Source organism: Nannospalax galili, unplaced genomic scaffold, assembly GCF_000622305.1.
Source record: "Nannospalax galili isolate Female #2095 unplaced genomic scaffold, S.galili_v1.0 scaffold185, whole genome shotgun sequence".
Classification (NCBI taxonomy): Eukaryota; Metazoa; Chordata; class Mammalia; order Rodentia; family Spalacidae; genus Nannospalax; species Nannospalax galili.
This window is the reverse complement of record NW_008355474.1, coordinates 3293391-3313322: the sequence shown is the minus strand read 5'-3', so window position 1 is coordinate 3313322 and position 19932 is coordinate 3293391. Positions and strand designations below refer to the sequence as shown.

Here is a 19932-nt window from a genome sequence, read left to right as displayed (position 1 = left end):
GTGGGGGGGGCTGTGTGGATGGGGGTATAAAGATTGAGGTGCTCTGTACGAAATACACAAAAATTCAATAAAAACATTAAAAAAAAAAAAGGTGAGCCTTTTCTGAGGGCTGCTTGCTGGTCTGGGCAATTTCCCTGGGTGATAAATGCTGTAAAATTCCAAAGCGGTCATCTCCTGAGGTTCCCAGAGCCACGGGGAGAGGAAATCCATAGGAAAAGATGCAACCAGAAACACTTTTTTTTTTTTTTGGTGTGTGTCATGCATTTTGGCAAGTGTCTCTCCATTCCAGAACGTTCCACAGACATGCTTGCCAGGGTTCTGTCATTATTTCATCTACTGCTCAAAATTAAAATTAAAAAAAAACAAAAACATTTGTTTCATTTCCCAGTTTTCAGACAGATGTTGGGACAGTTAGTAGATGGATATCGCCCTACTCATTAAACACGCCACAGCAACACAGCCTCAAATGGTTAGGGACAAAATTAGAAACCTTTCCACATGCTTTGTCCAAGGTTCTTAAAGACATCCTTGCTCATCTCAACATCCAAGCTGATGGAGACACAGGTAGTGTGTTCATTTCCAGAATGCACATGAACAATCACTAGCCTTGTGTAGAGCAGTACTCTAGTCACTTATTTTCAAGAACAGAGATCAGCTATTGCTATCTGATCTTTCTTGGTTATTTTTTAAGGGAAACAGCCGCACATGCTGGTTCATGAGTGGTTGTGCTGCTTTCTTACTATACAAATGCATGCAGAATTGAAGGTGCAGCAGTACACAGCCTTCAGCACTTAAACTTACCCTCTCCTTTAGAGGGAAGAGTTGATAAGCTTTATAGTCAATGAAAGCTCAGGTGGCTCATATAGTATGTGTCTAAGTGCATTTACTGTTGTCAATATCAGTAATAAATATAAGGCTTAAAAGCAACAGCTGTTTATTGAGCATTTGTTATGCTCCAAGCACTAAGGACTTTACTCATATTTGGTAACTTAGCAACATTTAAAGAAGAAGATACTATGATTTCTATAATTCACAGTAAGAGACTAAAGCCCACCTGAAGTCCTGCCCAAAGTCATGCAGTTGATCAATGGAAGAGCTTGGATTTGTATCCAGGCTCTCATTTTGATGTACATAGTTGGTGGTACTTTTCACTTCTCCGCCTATATCTGTGGTTTACCCTCTGTGGGCAGAGACAATCTACAAATACACACGACTATAGATTCCGAGATCCCCAAAGTCACAGAAACATGAAACTGTCCTCAGACCATTCAGTGCTAGGTATGGGATAATTTTGAGGTACCAATGAGTGTTCTCTTAGGTGGCCATGTCTCTCACCTCCAGCTCCATGGTCATCTGACATTCCAGAATGTCATGCAGACTCTAGGATGGCCTTGTAACATGCTAGATGCATACAAGGAAGCCACTCTATGCTCCTGATTCCAGAGCAGGGTTCCAGAGACCTACGGATGTCTCAGTGAGACTATCTGACTTGTGTAAATATGGCCAGACTTGTACAGCACCAGTTTACAGAGATAAGAACTTCATACTGGAGTAAGGCTGGAGGAGAGTCACTGGTGGGAGAGAAGTCCTTTCCTTTTGTACTGCCCCTAGCAATCCAGCCCCAGCTATAAATCTGCCTGGAACCTCACCAGTACAAAATCCTGGATAATGACCCTCCTGGACATGCCAAGAGGCTATTTCCCTTGGCCATGTACTATTGAGATATGAACTCAGGTCCCATCACAGGAATTTAAAAATTTCTTACAACACCACTCACCAATTTCTGACGCTATAAAAGCCTGACCACCCCAACTCTATCCCCTTTTATTCCTGTAATGTCAGGTACCCTTAACTGGCCCCCTCCTTGCCTTATTGGGTCACCTTATCATCCAGCTCTGCTCCTCAGAAGTGGCCATTGCCTTTCCAGGCAGACACATATGCAGCACCACTGAAGAGGGTAAGTCAAAGCTCCCCATTCAATTAGACCCTTTAACCTTTCATAGACAGAAGATGCTCCCTGGCCCAGCCCCCTTATGTCTTGTCATTCTTGGCCTCTGAAACTGAAGTAAGTCTAGTTTGGTCCACTGGAGGCGTCACGACTTTGGACTAAGGTTCCATGATTGATTGTGAGATCAGTTTAGCATCACCTTCTTGCTGGGCCCTCCATCTCACTGAACCTCCACCAACCTTGTCCCTGTGCCCATATGTTCTAAGATTTACCTTGACTGCCACAAGCATCTTGTCTTTGGTGGGGCTTAGGTTGTAGCACTCAGCCAGGAAGACCTTTCCAAAGGCTCCCTCACCCAATTCTCGTTTCAACACGATGTCTCTCCTCTTGATGTGCTGGACATCTGTAGAAGGGTCAGAAAGGATACAGAAAGTCAGTCCCTGGCAACCACCAGGATAGCAGGGATCTAAGTTGCTTCTGAGTCCACCACAGGGAAAGTCAAATGCTAATATTCTAATTTGGGCATGGAGGCTGGTATTGCTTTACGAATTAAGTCTGACCCAGAATTAAATCTCAGCTCTGCATTACTAGCAGATAAGATAATCTCACTATACCTAAGGTTCCTCAGCTAAAAAACAGAGCTGATATAGTTCATGCACAGGACCCAGGCATGATTCAGTGATGTTACTGAAGATGGCCACATCTCCAGTGATGGTGCACATGAATCTGAAAGCATCTTGCTAAGATGCAGATGCTAACTCAGTGGATCTGAGAGTCTACATCCCTAACAAACTCAGGTGATGTCAATGTGCTGTTGGTAGCTCTTTAAACACCAAGATTGCCAAGATAGAATTGAGAATCAGATTTGAATCCCAACTCCATATCATTTCTGGTCTATTTTAAAAATATTTAATTCCAGAACCTCAATTTCCTCATGTGTAAAATGGGATTGACAATAATACCTTCCTCATAGATGTCTTATGATGACTAAAGGAGATAATCCATATAAGAGCTTGGCCCTGGGCCTGGGAGACATTAAAGGCATGTACCACACAGACACACACAAGGCAGCTGACACCGAGGCTTAAGTGACTAAGTTTGTTCACTATGACTTACATGGTGAAAGGAGAAAACTGCTGACTCCCATAAGTTGTCCTCTGACCTCCACATGTAGACAGACACACAGACACAGACAGACAGACAGACACACACACACACACACACACACACACACACACACACACACCCTTGATTTCTTATATAACAGCTGCTATGATCCTAGCCTGACATTACCTAGTGAAGGATAGAAAACTCACAGATAGCTAAGATTATTTCAAGAAAATCTCTAGTTGGCCTCTGAGAGAAAGCAAGACCAATGAGATTTCAAATGGCAAGTTGACAGCCTCAGAGCAGGGGTCTGTGTAAAGAGAAGGGTTGCCAGTGCCGCTGTTAATTTAGCAGCCTAATTAAAGTGTGTCTACCAGGAGAAAGCAGAGCTGTGACCTCAGCCCTCCCACCTCTTTGGAGAGAATGCTACCAAAGAATTGTACAAGCAGAGGGCTGGTGATGAAAGGAACAGGCTAGAGATTACTCACGGACCTTTGTATGAATTGTTCAACAGGCAAAAGCCCATTAAACACCTGTATCAACATTATGAAGCGCATCGCTGAGCCAGGAAAGAAGATCCTCTCAAATGACCTTGTCAAATAATGAAAGCTGAAGATGAAGGGCCTTGGAAGACTGTACCCCACAAGTGAGGAGCCATGTGACAGAGGCAGAGGGGCATGATTGGATGACTAGGCTTAGCGACTCGGTGGGTTTGCTTTTTCCTATCAAAGTTCAATATCTACAGGGTCTAGGATGATCCACCTCACAAGAATTTGTGGAAAGAAACATTGTTGAGCCTTACTTCCTTTTCCCCAGCAAGACAGACCTGCAGGCCTAGCGGCTGCTTCTTAATAATCACAGGGTTCCATCTGAAGAGGCTGCGCACACTGGCAAGCTATGTCTTTACAACCAGGGGATTAAAACTTGGTTCTCTACTGCATGTCACTGTCTATGTATTCCATGTAGCCTCTGAGGAATGGTATCTTTTAGCCTTGATGGAGAGGCTGAAGAGTCTCTCACTGGGAGAAAATGAGAGACTAAGACCTCTGTTGGTTGGCCACCTGCTCATCATTTCCTAATCATTCCCAGGTGAATAGTGATGATGCACCAGTCCCTGAAAGGTTTGTGTCTTGGCAGTACTGGGGGTGGAGATGGGGTTAGAGAAGGAAGCTCTCCAGCCTGGGGTTAGGTCTTAAATTTCTCATCTCTAAAATGGGTATAGGGGACTAATCTAACTTCTATCTATGCATTCTCTCAGTTGTCGTATGTGGAAGTCTATAAACATTTATGTTGTGGAACTCTGTCTTCTGGGCACAATATGACTGTTTTGTGGTCTTGAAATCACATTAGCCATGACCACCCCCACAAGCCCTGACAAGATCAGCCTATTGGGCTGGGGAGGATACCCTGAGTTAGGATCCCCAGGCTAGACATAATAGCACATGTCTGTAACCCTAGTCTTCCTATGAGGAGACTGGAGGCAGAGACAGAAATATACCCGAAGCTTCTGGGCCAGTTATCCTGGTATACGCAGCAGCAAAACAAGAGGTCCTGTAGCAAACAAAGCGGGGGGGCAGTGAGGACCAACACATAGGTTGTCCTTTGGCCTCTGCTGGAGCACCATGAATACACACCCCCACCACCGCCATAGATCAGCCCATCAACATTTCTTGGTAGAAGGACTGAGGGGATCAGACCCTCACCTGAGATTCTTGTCATTCCATCCTTCTTGCCTCACCCCAGTAACATGTAGTCCTTCCCTAAATGGGTGGTCTTGGGAGTTGCTAAAGTATATAAGAGGAAGAAGGTTAACTAAGGGAGGGACACCAATGTTACAGTTTTTGGCCCATGCTGAGGTTAAAATTTTTGGTGATGCAGCTCTTTTTCAGTCACTCCTCGTCCTGTAATTAACTCCAATAATCATTGATTCACCAAGCTGGACTTGATCGGTTGTCAGAACCCTACCTGGGGTGAGCAGATGTTTTGTTCATGTCTCCCCGGGTAAATAACACAACAATTAACTTACTCCAAATTGTAGATAAAGTAAAACACCATTTTTGTCGTGACTCATACTATTTTTCAAGGAGAAATGAAAGCCAACTCAAGTCCCCCCTGGTGGTTAAGATAGGCATGGAATCCAAAATGCAGACATGCCACAGCTGCCATTAGGAAGACATCAATCCCACCCTCCCTCTGTCTCGCCAGTGAGCAATATATTGAAGTCACACAATGAGTTTGTTGAAAACAGATTGCTGGACTCTGTCCCCAGTGATTTCCACCCAGTGGATCCATCTTGAGGGCTGAGAATAGGCACTCCAAGTTCCTGGATGATGGCTATACTGCTGGTCCGGGAGGCACACTCTGAAGACCACTGGGACAAGATGTGTTTTGTTGGGGGAGGAGTCAGCTAGCTGAAGACAGCTGTTATTGCATAGGTTGGACTTAACAAGCACCATGCCCACCAGCAGATAAGTTACATGTCATCTCCAGAAAACCAGGAGTGGGCCAAGAGTCTTAGATTTATCTCCAAGCCTCCCCTCCCTTTGCTAGTTATGTGACCTGGGCTGAGACAACATTCTTTCAAAAGCCTAAACTGTCCATTCATGCATCAGAGAAGGAAGCTCTCCAGCCTTTCACAAATGCAAAGCATCATTATGAATTTCCCAGGGTCCCTAAAGTCTAGGTCTGGGCTAGATCTCCTCAGGCTTCCTATCTCAACCACACTGAGTCCAAAATGAGAAAAGAAGGGCATCAGAAGAACTGCACTTCTTTGTCAGCCGCTGTGCCTGTATCATGTCTTGGAACCCTTCCTTCGCCTCTCCCTTCTTGGCAGCAAGAGTCACAGGCCCTGAAAGATTCTGAGGAGCCAAGTGGGAGTAGCAGACAGACAGGAATGGCCTCCCAACCCTCTCTATATCCCAAGAGTTCAGATCCTGGCCCCAGTTGCAAACCTCCTTCTGCTGGTGGTGTGAGCATGGACAGCTGTGGACTTTGAATCTAGAACAGGGCAGGTGACGGCACTGTGAGAAATTCACTCTTCTACTCTCTGCAAGCACGTGGAAAAGGCAGGGCGGAGCTGCAATAGGCCAAAGTATCTTCCCCAAACCTGCAAATGGATCTTTTTGAGAGACATGGAAATGCCCATTGGCTCAGAAGAAAATCTCCTTGGCTTATGTCAGCTGTCTTCATGGTAAAGGAAATTTGAGATCAATACATGTGTTTCACCCTGGTCAATTGGTGAGACCTAGGAAGGGGGAAGAACAGGTAACCAGAAATAAAAACAGACTCCATTCCTTCCCAAATCTTCCTGCAGGATGTTGCACCAGCTATTGAGACAAGAAGCCCCACAAGTTGACTAGGGAGATTTGGTGGAGGAATACTGGACAGAGGCCAAATATACAACATAAATGCCTTCCATGTGAACAATCCCATCTGCCAAGAGACTCTGGAATCCAAACTGCAGTCTGAGATGCTTCTTTCCCTGAACCCACCAATGAAGAACTAAAGCAAAGGGAATTAGCATGTGCTCAGTCCCATAAGGTATGCAAAACTGATTCTCATAAAGACCCAGAAAGTGTTGCCAAACCCCTTTCACAGATAAGAAGGTGAAGGTAAGGGTATCCTTTCAAATTCAGAGGTAAAAGTGGCCAAGAAAAGCCTCTTCTTGGGATCCCCATGCCTGTGTTCTGTTCTCTCTATTAAGTAGCCCTTATTGGTCCTTCCTGACTTTATGGCCACCCAAATGGTTGGTCCTGTCCACAGATGCTTAATCCTCCACTTTCCACCTTATTCTCTTGTGCTGCTCATCCTTAGACTCCCTTACAGTATTGTCCCAAGAGCAAAGGAAGGCATTTTCCCCTGGAGGCCATTGCAAACCTACACAGCTCTGGGGAAGGGGTATAGAAGGGGAAGTGTGTGGAAACAAGGGGTCCTGGGGACTGGCTGGAGTGAACCATTTCATTTCTGAAATCCACATGTCTATTTAGGTCCCCGTACTGCTTATTTTTAGCTTGCATAGTGCCGCTCAGAGCTGCCTCTGGTGAAGCCATCTGACCCTCAAGCCAAGAAGTGATGGATTCTCCTAAGAGGAAATGGCATCAATCTCTGTACTGCTTGGCTAGCTGACTGGCTCGGCAGAGTCTGGGTCACAAAGCTCACACATCAGGGTGCTGGAAGAGGAGGAAAAGAGATAGGGGATGCATAGTTTGGGCCATGGGAAAACTTCCCCACCTCCAGCAAGGAGAGGGCTTGCTGATAGAGTGGGGGCTGGCAGAAAGGGCCCTCTAGGAAGAGAAAGGGTTCCAGGGACCTTCTGCCAAGGATCATCCCAAACTCTTCTTTAGCCAGTGAGTCCTGATAGGGTTCTACCAGAAGAAGCCACCTGGAGATCCTCTTGTTCCCACAGGACAAGAACTTCATCTGACACACACAGAATGAGATTTCTGAGTTGCAGTTACTGCTCCAAGAATTCTTCTTCTACAGTGGGGAGCCAGATAACTATTCCATATGTATGACACTTACTTTGGGGGGGGTGCTTCTTCCAGGCCTGCAGCAAGGTTGGCCTCAAGTACTCAGAGAAGCTTGCGAGCAAGCTGGGTTTGTGAATGTTCTGCTTTTCTTTACCCAGGTTGTCCCGCCCAGGCCAGACGTTGAGGAAAGCACTGGCGGAGGCTTTCCTGAAGCCTTTTCTGTGGCCTGTGCAGCTGCCTACCCTAGAGGGTCTGACATGGCTGGACCCAGAGGGACTAATAATAATTTCACCCCTGTTCACACAGGAAGGTCAGGCATAAACTGTTCAGTCTTGCAGCCTAGGGATGGATATGGACCAAAACCCACCAAAACTATGACACTGTTCAAAGAGTGAGGATTCCAGGAGATACAAACAAGTCTGTATTGGAATTCTGGTCAAGTCACTTCCTAGCTATGTCCTCTCTTCTCCAAGTCTCCAGTTCCTTTTCTGTAGACTGGAAACATGGATGGTGACTTGGCAGAACTGTAAAGAAGATGGAAATGAACTTTTCAAATAATAGACCTGGGAAGATAGCTCAGTCAGTAAAGTCCTTGCTTCACAAGCATGAGGACCTGAGTTCATAACACACTTTTAAAAACCTAGTTGTGGTGGTACATACTTGTAATCCCAGTGCTGGGGAGTCTGAGACTTGTGATCCCAGTGCTGGGGCTTAGTAGCGAGTCACCTTAGCCTACCCAGTGAGTCCCAGGCCAATGAGAAACTCTGTTTTAAATTCAAAGTGGATGGCACCTAAGGAACAACACCTGAGTTTGATCTTCAACTTCCACACACATATACACACATAGACCATTTATTTTTAGATAAGAGAGATAGATGGTAGGAAATATATGAAACACAAAGGACATTTAATACGTGTTGTTCAATCCCTTTCTGTGAGATCTGCATTCTAAAGGGTTAACTTGGTGCAAACAAAAGAGAGACTTGGAAAGAAACTTGAAGGGAGGAAAATTGTCTCTGGAAATAAAATAGCCTGAGGTTTCTCAGGGGTGGACTAACACTGACTCAGGGGTCACTGACAGTCTGCCCTAGCTTGCCACCATAACATTTAGCCTCCTCTTTGGCAGAGTCCAAAATAGTTTGTGGGAGGATGTTGGCTAGACAATGGGATAAAGACATCAAAAGACAGAGACAGCCACCTCCTTGAGATGGGTATTGATCAGTAGAGAAACACCAGAACCCCCAGACCATTGGTTATAAATTATGATTATCTTGCCTGCTGCATGTGGAGCTGCCAAAATGAGCACTACCTATAGGAACCCAGAGAGCATAGTCCTTCAGTAAGACCCGGATGGGGGGCCTCAGCTGAAGTTTCTATTGTCCACAGGGACCTATGCATGGTCTACTCCTGGAGCTTGAAGCCTAAGAGGCTCTAGAATATCCTTGAGTCCTAGTGCAGCCCTAAGGGCTGATCCATTTTTTAATACTCAGTTTCCAAGCCTCATTGCTGAGGCCTCTCAGATCCCTCCCCCCACCCATAGACACTTTCACTCTGCTTGTTTCTTTTAACTTAATAAAATGTCCCTTATACCCTTACTAATACTCAAAATAACGGCCATTGATGGAACACCTACCCAAGCCAGATGCCAGACTAAGAAGCACTTGCCATCTACTGCCTCATCCATCTTTACAAGACTTGGAAATGAAATACAACCTGTTGCTCTCCTGGTGTTCCAGAAGAGGGCACTAAGGCTTGCCTAAGACCCCGCAGCTCTCAAAGATGGCTTGTCAAACTGCAAAGTCTGGCACAGTAGTGCCCCTATCCACAGGAGTTGCTCTGCAAGATCCCTTGTGGAAGCCTGAGACTAAATGTTACCCAACTCTATGTACACTGTTCTTTATATGTATATGCCTAATGTAAAGTCTAATTTATACATTAGACCCAACAAAAGATTAACAGACACTAATAATGAAATAATTATAACAATTTATGGTATTGAAGGACTCCAGTTAAATATTAATACTTTCAGACCGTGGTTGACCGTGTACAACTGGAATCACAAAAGGAAAAGCTGTGGAGAAAGGAGGGCAATTGTGTGAGCAGAAGGTCACCTTCCCATCCTTTAATTATGACAGCCCCCCTCACCTCTGCAGAGAGACCCTGTGCTCAGCCAGCATATAAAAGAGACCAATGACATCTATAAATACACAGAGACCCCATCCCATCATCTGAGCTCCCTTTTGGAGAGGAGAACTGCATTGAAAGGCCAGAATTCAGGATGCAGCTGAGGAGCAAAGGATGGCCAAGCCTGAGGGTGACTGTGTGCATGAGGAACAGAGAAGAGTCTTATCAAGGGAGTGGGGAGAGGAAGGGAAGATCTCTGAGAATAGCGTTTTCTTTGCATTAACCAAACACAAGGGTCTCGGGCTGTCAAAAAGGCTTCTAAGAAAATATTAATTCAATGCCACAAATTTAATTACACATGAAATAGAATGTCTTTAAGTGGAAAAGAATAACATTTTCAGAGCTCCAACTCTGGGGTTTTGAAGTGGCAGGAGAAAGAGGGCAAGCTTCGAATCGTGGAGGAGAAGGACTCGACCAGGGGGCCAGACACCTGCTTTCCATGGCAGACATTTCTGTTGCCTGTACAGATCTCCCTCTGCCACTACCCCTGGCTATCTCTCTGGGGGCACTTTCCTTGAGGTGGCATTGATAAGCATATCTCTGTGGCCAATGTCAGACTCTGTGCTGTTGTCTTCAGGCATCCCAGTCACTTCTCATTGTGAACAATCACAGGAGCATAATGCAAAAAACTGCCCAAATAGCAGCTCTTGCAAAGCAGTCCCTGCATGAGTTTCACTCCTGGAGCAAGATCTCCTGGGCTGATGGCAAGGACCTCTGTAGAACATCTTTCCAAGGCTGAGAGCTAAGAGAGTAACTGTAGAATCTTCACTGGAAGTCTAAACTTTAAAATAACTACTGAAATGGTAGTAACAATCCCATGGGAATGGGTACAATGCAAATGAACATCAGCACTGCCCATTGCTGTTGCTGTCCTAGGGTAACATTGGCTTGGGACCATTTATCTAAGAACCCAGATCCTCTTGCTGCCCGTCCATTGCCCATCCCAAGGTCTCCTCTCCAGAGGCATGGGGGGCTTCCCTCACATTGTTCCACTGGATGCCTTTGTGAAAAGTTCCTAACGGGTGCTGACAACTGCTTAGGTCAAAAAGCCATTGTTGGGTGTTACTCCAGGCCATCAGCTAAGCCTACCTAATACACACTAAATATTTGATGAATAAGTGAATAAATTAAATCTCCATCTGAAGTATGGATGGGGGCTTTAGCAGGGAGAATTCTACAAAGAGGAAGGATGAAGGGAAGTCTGGGAATAGTTAAAAGGAATGAGTGAGGATGGGAAGGGATCCAGCAAGTCCCAAAGAGCAGACTTATTTATGTCCTGACTCCAAGATTGGCGTGAATAGTCAAGATTCTATTGAACCATGACAGTTGGGAGACTAATATCCAAATCCTTCCTCTCCAGCACCTCAGACTTCCAAAGTGTCTCTGTGGTCTGGTCTGATTAGGTACAGGGAATACAAGGTCCCAACCTAGGGCACATGTGTGTACCCTGAGACTAGAAGTAGAAGTGTAGGACACATGTTCCCACCAAGATGAATAAATATATAAGACATCCTGCTGTTTTTGGAAGCAGAAGAAAGATGATCAGACAAGGACTGTCTGTTCTGGAGCAATTTCCAGCTCATGTTTCCTGACACAAGAAGTGTCCACAAGGGAAGCTGATGTTCAGATGTGTCTGTGTTCCCAGGTGTTACCCTTCTGAGCTCCACCTCAGTGATCACAGACATCCATTGACACTGTGACTCCTGCCATCACCTCCCTAACCACACCACACCTGTCCTTTCATACCCACTTCCCTCTCTTCATGGACTGCTAACCCTTCTTGGGATAAGAGGACCTCTGGCTCTCATTAAGCACCGACTGTTGGAGCCAAAAGTAAAGAGCAATGGAAGTCCCCAAGGAAAGCCATCTGGAATTGAGAAGCTAGGTGCTGAAAGATGAACCTCAGGTTCCAGCTAGGAATCTGTCCCTCCAACCACTTGCCCAGCTCCTTACTTCCTTCCCTGCTTCTAGCCTGAATATCTTCTCTCCAAAGAGATGGTGACGAGCCCTCACTCAGAATGCCCATACAAGGGGTGCATTCTACTCTGCCATCTCCCCAGAGAGTCATCTGCCCTTGAAGCTGCCCTGGGATTCTATCTTGGCTCTCCAGACAGCAAACTCTGTCCCTAACACCCTTCCTATGATGTTACATTCTCACCAGTAAGCATGGGGCATACTTCACTCATGCTTGTTTCTTCAAGCTCTAGGACAAGACCTAGACTGCTGGGCCCCTGGAGCTTTGACTTCCACACAAGAAATCTTGGGTTAAAGATGAACTGCAGAAAGGCAGAGCAGAGGACCACATTTACCCATGCATGGGAGCAACCATTGTCTTTGATAGCTATTATCTTGAATGCAGAGAAAATGGGGTCCTCCAGACAGAGAGTAAAGGTAGGAGCATTATGAGATCTGTCTAGACACTCAATAAAATACTCCAATATAGAATATCAAGTGTCAAAAAAGACAGGAATGAATGCCAGTGTTAGAACAAGGGGAGGGAGGAAGACTGTCTTTGAAATGAAGTGGCACTGGGTATAAATGTACTAGAAAGTACACACTAGGAAGAGGCCTTTAGCAATTTACTAAACCAATCTCCATCCTGAAAGTTTTCATGGGTGACATCAAGCAAATACACATCTCATCCAATTGCCCTGGGGAGTCAGAGAGAGAGCACGTGTGCACAGTGGTGTATTTGAAACATATTGAATGAGCCAATATGTGGTCAGTTTCTTCCCAATTCCTCTGTTCTCAGACTTTCAATGGTCCTCCCTGATGATGGTATCTTTGTGAGTCTCAATTTGCTCTCCTGGAAAACAGAAATGATGATGATGAGGAGGAGGAGGATGAGGAGGATGATGATAATGGTGGTGGTGGTGGTGGTGGTGGTGGTGATGATGATGATGGTGATGGTGTTGGTGATAGTGATGGTGATAAAAATAGTAATGCTCCTATTATATGCAGTTGTAGTATTTTTAAATGGGGTAACAGTAAGTGCTCATAATGTGGAGGGACATAGGTACCCAGTAGACCTTAGCCTACAGCATCAATGCCTTTGGGCTAGTCTTTGTTTTCAATCTAAGTTTTAAATTTTATTTGGCTTTTTGAGATATGGTCTCCTTATATACCCCAGGCTAGCCTGGAACTCAAGACCATCCTGCCTCTACCTCCTGAGCTCTGTGATTACAGCTGTATACTACCATTCCCAGAATATGATCATCTGGGCCAAATCCCCAGACTTTTTTATACACTTCCTACACAAATGAATGAATAGGTCCATCGGTACCTATGGCAGGTCACTTGCTATGCTCCTGGCAACTTGTGGCCCACTGCACTTTTTCACCAAGGGAGCCCATCCTCACTACCAGTAGCAGAAATCCACTCACTTCCCTAGGGCGACATTTTCATCTTAACACATTCTCTTGATCCTCTTGGTTTTTAAAAATATTCCACCCTACTGTCCCCCCACCCCTCACTCCAGAATGTCTATTCTGAACACTAAACGAGGTATCCTGTATCCCAGAACCACGTCTATGTACTTTGCTGTCACATACGTAAATTCAACTCAAAGGCCACTCACTCATAAATTCAACTCAAGCTCCAAACACTGTTGCTGACTATCTGGAGAGGTGATAGTTTCAGCCTAGACAAGTATTCAATTCTGATGTGATTTTGTTTAGTTGTATGGGAGGCACAGGATTCTGGGCCACTGGTGGGCTCAAGCCTGGTCTTCAAATATTCATTTACCAGTTTCCAGAAGAAAATTGCTATCTTAAAGAAATCCATTCACTTTTGTTCTTCTCCTGAGTAGTGAGCTTAATGAGAAGGAACATTTTAGTTTATATACAGAAAACCATAGGAAATAAAACAGGTCACCCACTGAGAACCAGGGAATCCTGTCTCAAAGAACTTGGTGGCTTTTTAAAATTTTTTATTCAATTTTTGTGAATTTCATACAGAACATCTCAATCAGTCTTAATTATCTCTCTACCCCCTTCCCCACTGGCACCCTTCCATAGGCTGCCCCTCACTGGAATTCATACATTCTGTCATTTGTGTTGACTATTGTGACTGGATTGGTGACTTTTCTTTAGAGATGTTTATCACTAGCCCTCCTCAAAGCAGGAGCTCGGAGGTCACAGAAAAGTGAAAGATAGAAGAAAAGAGAAACCTTTTCATGGCAATTTTGAAAATAATAGGCGCACAAGAGATTTTTAACCCTTAGGGTCTTTCTTGAAGAAAGATTTGTCCTTCTTGGAGCAGGGTTTAAAAGGCTATAGGCAACTGTGACCTCTTAGTGCTATAGGGTAGGTTGGCTAGAAAGAGCTTTGACTTAGGGTAAGCAGGGCTGCAGTCTGGCAGTTTTGTTCATCCAGAGCTGAGCTTCTGTCTTTCCCAGCTGTGTAGAGTGGTGGAGTGATGTGTCTCACCTGCTAAACCCCACATCCTCTCCCTGTCCCAGGAGCTGACAGTTCCCTCTCTCTTCCAGCTCAGCTCAGGCCCACAGAGGCTTCATTTAGTCCCATAAGCACAAAGTGCTTTTTGCTGTTGCAGACTCACCCTACATACACCCCTTGATTTCTCTCCAAGTCTCCTTCAAATAACTTCAAGGTTTGGACATTCCTTCTACCAGAAATTGTTAGAGGCCAAGTTCTAGACTACAGAGGCTATGGGGGAGCCCTGGGAGTCCATGGCTGAGACCCTTCCAAAGAGGATGTTCCCAATCCCCAATCCCACACCATATGCCTTACCTCTTCCATGCTTCTTCCAAATTCTCTAAGCCTCCTGCTCTGACCCTCATTCTTTTCAGCCAGCCCTGTGACAGGAACAAGGTCAGAGGCCAGAACCTGCGGGTCTCTGTGGATAGGCCCTGGGCGTAGGCAGCCTGAGCTTGGAGCAGCCAGCAGATTTGTTCCACACAGCCTCCCAGTGCTGGATCCCACTGCCCCTTGTCGAAGACCACTCATTTTGCCAGGTGTTTTCCCACCACATCCTCTGAGCTGATTTCCAAGAGTTCCCCCACACCAGATGTTCCACATACTGGCTGATGGGTTTCTGGCCTGTCTCCTGAACCTCCCTCTGCCCTATAATTCTACCAAACACACACACACACACACACACACACACTTATAAAATTATTGTGCCCCCACCTGACCTATGAATCTCTCTCAGATCTATCCAAGCTCACCAAGCTCCAAGCTTGCAACCTTCCTGGCACTGGCTAGGGTTACTAGAAAACACTTAGGAGGATGATACTTTGAACTAGAAAAAGTTTAGGCTTTGAATAATGTCAATGTCACATTTAAAAAAAAATCACTCCTTTGGAAGGTTCTAGAAATTGAAGGTCAAGAAGCTATTGGGGCTAATGATCAATGAAATATAGAGAAGTATTCATTGAACATCACTGGACTGGTGTTGCTAACAAATGGCTACCCCTAACTAGTGGATCTGCATACCTTTAGATGGTCCTCCAAACATCAAGGTGGGCTCTCTAAAATATTCTTCTGTGATCCACACCAAATAGGCTCAGGAACCCTAACAAAAACCTTCCTTTCAAACTCTTTAGGTGAACCTCCCTCCCCCTTCTCACTAGCCATAGGGACTTCTCTCTCACTTTTCAGGTGTACTCTGTGGCCACCTTCAACCATACACCATTTCACTCTCTCTACCCTGTTCCTGAGAAAAAGCCCTTCCTAGCCTCTTAGCCTACCTATCCTGCTCAACGTGGGTTATTAGCCTCCATTGCTGGCCTGATTTTTACTGCTTTCTTTAAGTGCTCTGTTCCAGTCAATTCTTCCCGTGTGTGTGTGTGTGTGTGTGTGTGTGTGTATGTGTGTATGTATGTGTGTGTGTGTGTGTGTGTTGTGTGTATGCACTTCTCCCCTAATTCAGTCTTCACTCCAGGCTCCTTAAGAAGAGTTGAAGGGTTCCATAAATTGGGACACCAATGTTCAACTGTAGCAGCCTTTGCATGACTGTGTCACACAGTCTGCAATAAAAGGAACAAGTCAGACAGGATACTTCTCATACCAGCTTGATATCCTAGAAACTCTCCCTTGCTCTCTGTGTCTCTCTTCTCTCTCTCTAGGAACTTACTTATTTCCCCCATTTTCAGCACAGAAAGTACAGAAGCTGAATTACTCGGCATGTCTGGCCTCCTTGCAAATATGTCTTCTGTCAATTCCATAAGGATTTCCTCCTGTTTTAACTTTTCCGTGGTTGAGATTTGGGGATCAACATATGTGTGGATATCTAGTTACTCCAGGTCATGACTTTGGCAGAATGGTTTAAGAAACCCAAGTAACAAAATCAGGAAGGAATTAAATATTTGGATAGAAGACCAGTTAGAAAAAAAATAAATAAATAATGTTATCTGCAACAGAGCAGAATCGCTTGGTAGACGTCTCATTGAAATGAGGAGGCTTCCCCACCCTCTAAAACAAAGTTTCCAACAGGCCAGTGTTTGGGGGATGGAATTTGTTGTGCAGTACCTGAGCTTACTAACTTACGGTGTATGACTAGCCATACTATCCTTTCCCCTAGCATGCTGTCTGCACCATTTTAGTTTAACAAATATTAGAATCAAGCAAACTAATAAAATAAAACCATCAATAAGTACACACATAAGTTCACTGCAGGCCACAGTGACCTCATGGGGTCTGTTTTTTTTTTTTTAAAAATAAGTCATTTCTCACATAACAATTGTCTGGCCAGAGACTTTCCAGGAGTGTGGTAGGGTTCTGCATGATCTGCTAGACCAGTGCGGTTTTATAGTCCTATGGTGTAGGAAAGGTAGGAGCTGGAGAAGCCCTACTTATGACATGGATAGTAAAATCCCTAGCTCTGGTCTTAGCACACTCAGATCCGCCATTAACTAGCTGCATGACTCTGAGAATTCCACTTCTCTGAGTAGTTTGCAAAATGCAAAGTACTGCTGATATTTGTAAGGAATCTAGTTATTATTGGTCTATAAATGTCTTGCTTAGCAAGGTGCAGATACTAAGTGAATGCAAAGACTAAGATTGATTTCTCTCTCTTAATTTGGACTGTCTAAAAATGTTCATTCACCTTTGTATCTGGACACAAAGATAAACACAGATTCAAAAATCCTCCCTTCTCCAAGAACACACCTGCACCACATGCTCACATGAAGCAGGAAGCCACTTTCAGCTCCTATAAAGGGTTCTAATTGCCTAGGTCACAGCTGTTTAATGGGGCTCTTTGTAGGGTACATGTTATCAGCCACATATCATAAATGGCCAGGATTTCTGGAGTCAGGGGAAGGCTCAGAGAGGCTGGAGGGCAGCAGGCAAAGATGATAAACTCCCAGCAGATAGAAGCCACACTGAATGGCATTGGCTAGTGCCTTTTACATTGGGTTAAGTAGTTTTAAGAGTGGCTGGGTAGCACACTGACATGTGAGTAGCTCTGTGTCTGAGGCTTAGATAAAAAAAGGCAGGGAGAGAGCTGGAGAATGTCCACCCACACAGCACCTGTGAGGATGCCTTGCTCCACACCTACCTCATAGGCATAGCCATTAGCCGCAGTGCAGTCTCAAGTGGCAATACTGGACAGAAAAGAAGTCTATTCAACAAAAATTGTTGTTTTGACCAAGATTGAAACTAAGATGCCAATCTAGGCACTGTTACATGACTGAGGGCCTGAATGTTCACTGAATTCATAATGAACTCTGTGCCTGAAATTATAGTGGGTACCAGCAAGTGGGCATCATGTAGAGGACAAAGTGAAAATTTGGGTGTCTTCTGGTCTGGTCCTCCCATTGGTCAGGAGGGAAGAACAGATCAATCACTGTGCATATTAGATACTTTTCTTATTGCGGTGACCAAATAGTTGACAGGGAAGTTTTTATTTTATTTACATATTTATTTACTTATCTATTTTTGGCTTGTGGTTTGGAAGAATAGAGTTCATTTTGGTGGAGAAGATGTAATAGTGGTTGTGGCAGGGGCATGTGACAGCGGTTTGTTCACATCTCAGCAGACCAGGAGGCAGAGATATGGGCTAGAACCAGGGCCAGGTTATAATCCATAAGGCTTACCTTCAGTGACCTACTTCTTCCAGTGAGACCCCACCTCCTAAAGGCCCCATAATCTCCTAAAACAGAGCTAGCAGCTACAAACCAAGTAGTCAAGCACATGGACCTATGGGGGATCCTTTATATCTAAACCAAAACACCGAACAATTCCAGTGCACTGTGATAAGCCTCATGGTCGGAACTTCACACAAGCACACCCTGGGGACCTGGTTGTTATCTTCTCTGCCTTCTCTAAGCATCAATTGTGAATTTCTGCACAAAGTGGCTTTCATGCAGCCATTAGACTAAAGGTGTTCTAGTTTTGTTATTCACTTCAACAACAGAAATAAAAACATTGGGCTAGGGATATGACTCAGGTAGTAAAGTGATAGCCTAGCTTGAATAAAGTCCTGGGTTCCAGCACCACATAAACTGATCTGGTAGTACACACATGTAATCTGAACACTCAGGTGGTAGAGGGAGGAGGATCAGAAGTTCAAAATCATGTTTGGCTGCATTACAATTTCAATGCCAGCCTGAAATACGAGACACACTATTTTTTTTTAAAAAAATCCTTACTAAGTTATGAAGTTTCTTGTAAACTATGCTGCCTGTTTTGTTTATTTGTGTGTTCAGTTGTTGAGGTACTAGTCATAGAATTTAGGGCCTCCAGCATGCAAGCTATGCATTCTACAGATGAACATATGGCCAGCTTTGTCATCATGTTTTAATAGTAGATAGAATCTTCCTTGTAAGTTCCTGTTAGGTCTTGGAGCTCCTGAAGTAAAGGCCCTACTATGTGGCAGAGCACATTAATTAGTTGATATAAACCCAAGAGAAGACTCAAGGCTGAGTGAGGAAAGCAGAGTCCCTTTGGACACTAACATGTGGTAACTAGATTTTCCTACAAAGAAATGAATGACAAGAACTCGGGCAACTTGGAAGAGAAAAAGAGGGAGCAAACCAGTATGAAAGGCCTATGCTGAGATGGCTGGAAGACTGAAGAGCAGAAACATCTGGGGTTCAACACTTGGTAATTTATGTTGCTGCAACAGAAATTCCTCCATGGAATATTAATAGTCTAGCAGAAGCCACTGTGAAAACATGCTCCACAGATGAGTATTGTTTTGAGGATGAAATGGTTCACACAAGGCAGGTTTCAAGTGTTGCAATGAAGATTCAGAAAAAAGCAGGGATATGTGTGCTAGATGCTCAGTAACCTGCACATTGATATGTTTCCATGAAAGTAGTCTCTGAAGGCATGTCAAGAGAGAAGTGTGGTGCTCAGTGTTAATTGTGGACTTACAGAATCTAGAATCATCTGGGAGATGGGCCTCTGGGCATATCTGCAGGGGGAAGGTATCTTGCTTACATTAATTGAGGTGAGAAGAATGGCCCACTATGGGAGGCACCCTTTCCTGTATGGGATCTTGGACTGAGGAAGTGGAGAAAGGCAGCTGAGCAGCACCATGCACTCCCAGTTCTCTGCTTCCTGATTGTGAATGTAATATGACCAGCTGCTTCAAGCTCCTGTCATCTTGATGCCCCTACCATGATGGGCTGAACCCTTGAACTGTGAGCCAGAATAAATCCTGTTTCCATTAAGCTTCTTTTGTCAGGGTATTTTATCATAACAACAGGAAAAGTAACTGAGATAAGAAGCAAGGCTGCCCCAGCCAAGCCCCACCTGAGCATCTTTAGAAGGATGTAGGCAGTGTCCATGCAGGCTAGATCTCCAACACTTTCATCTGAAGGATGCCCAGCTATCATCTGCTTTGTGCAATCATCACTGTCTAATTCTCTACTTGACTTTTCTATCTGGTGTCTACTGGTCTTTCATATGTAATAGAGACCAAAGTGAATTCATGCTCTTGTTCTTTATCCATGAGCCTGACATCCTCAGGGCCTCCCTATGTAGGAGGTAACATCTTCTTTTTCTCCACAACTCGGTCTCTGTAAGGGAATCTTGCTTGATGCTTCCTTCCTCCAGTGCCCTCCAAGCCCATCAGTAAATCCCAACAATTCTACTACAGATACTTCTCAAATCTGGCCACATCTGCCCTATGTCAGCTTCTCCTATCTTGCCACAGTCATCCTAGCCAACGTCATGAGGGTCTCTCATCTGAACAAGTCTCTTTTTAATATATATATATGTTATATATATTATATTTTATATATAAATATATATACAT

The 19932-nt window shown here is 44.6% G+C and overlaps 1 protein-coding gene across 4 annotated transcripts in view; it reads right to left on the bottom strand.

Annotated features, from left to right (window-relative positions):
* The window catches only part of Ntrk3 (neurotrophic receptor tyrosine kinase 3), a 395515-nt gene that overhangs the window by 64467 nt on the left and 311116 nt on the right, over positions 1-19932 (bottom strand). For all 4 annotated transcript variants that reach the window (XM_017803090.1, XM_008852847.1, XM_008852848.1 and 1 more), the window contains exon 13: positions 2221-2351. In XM_017803090.1, the coding sequence (XP_017658579.1) occupies positions 2221-2351 (131 nt within the window). The remainder of the gene's footprint in view (positions 1-2220; positions 2352-19932) is intronic.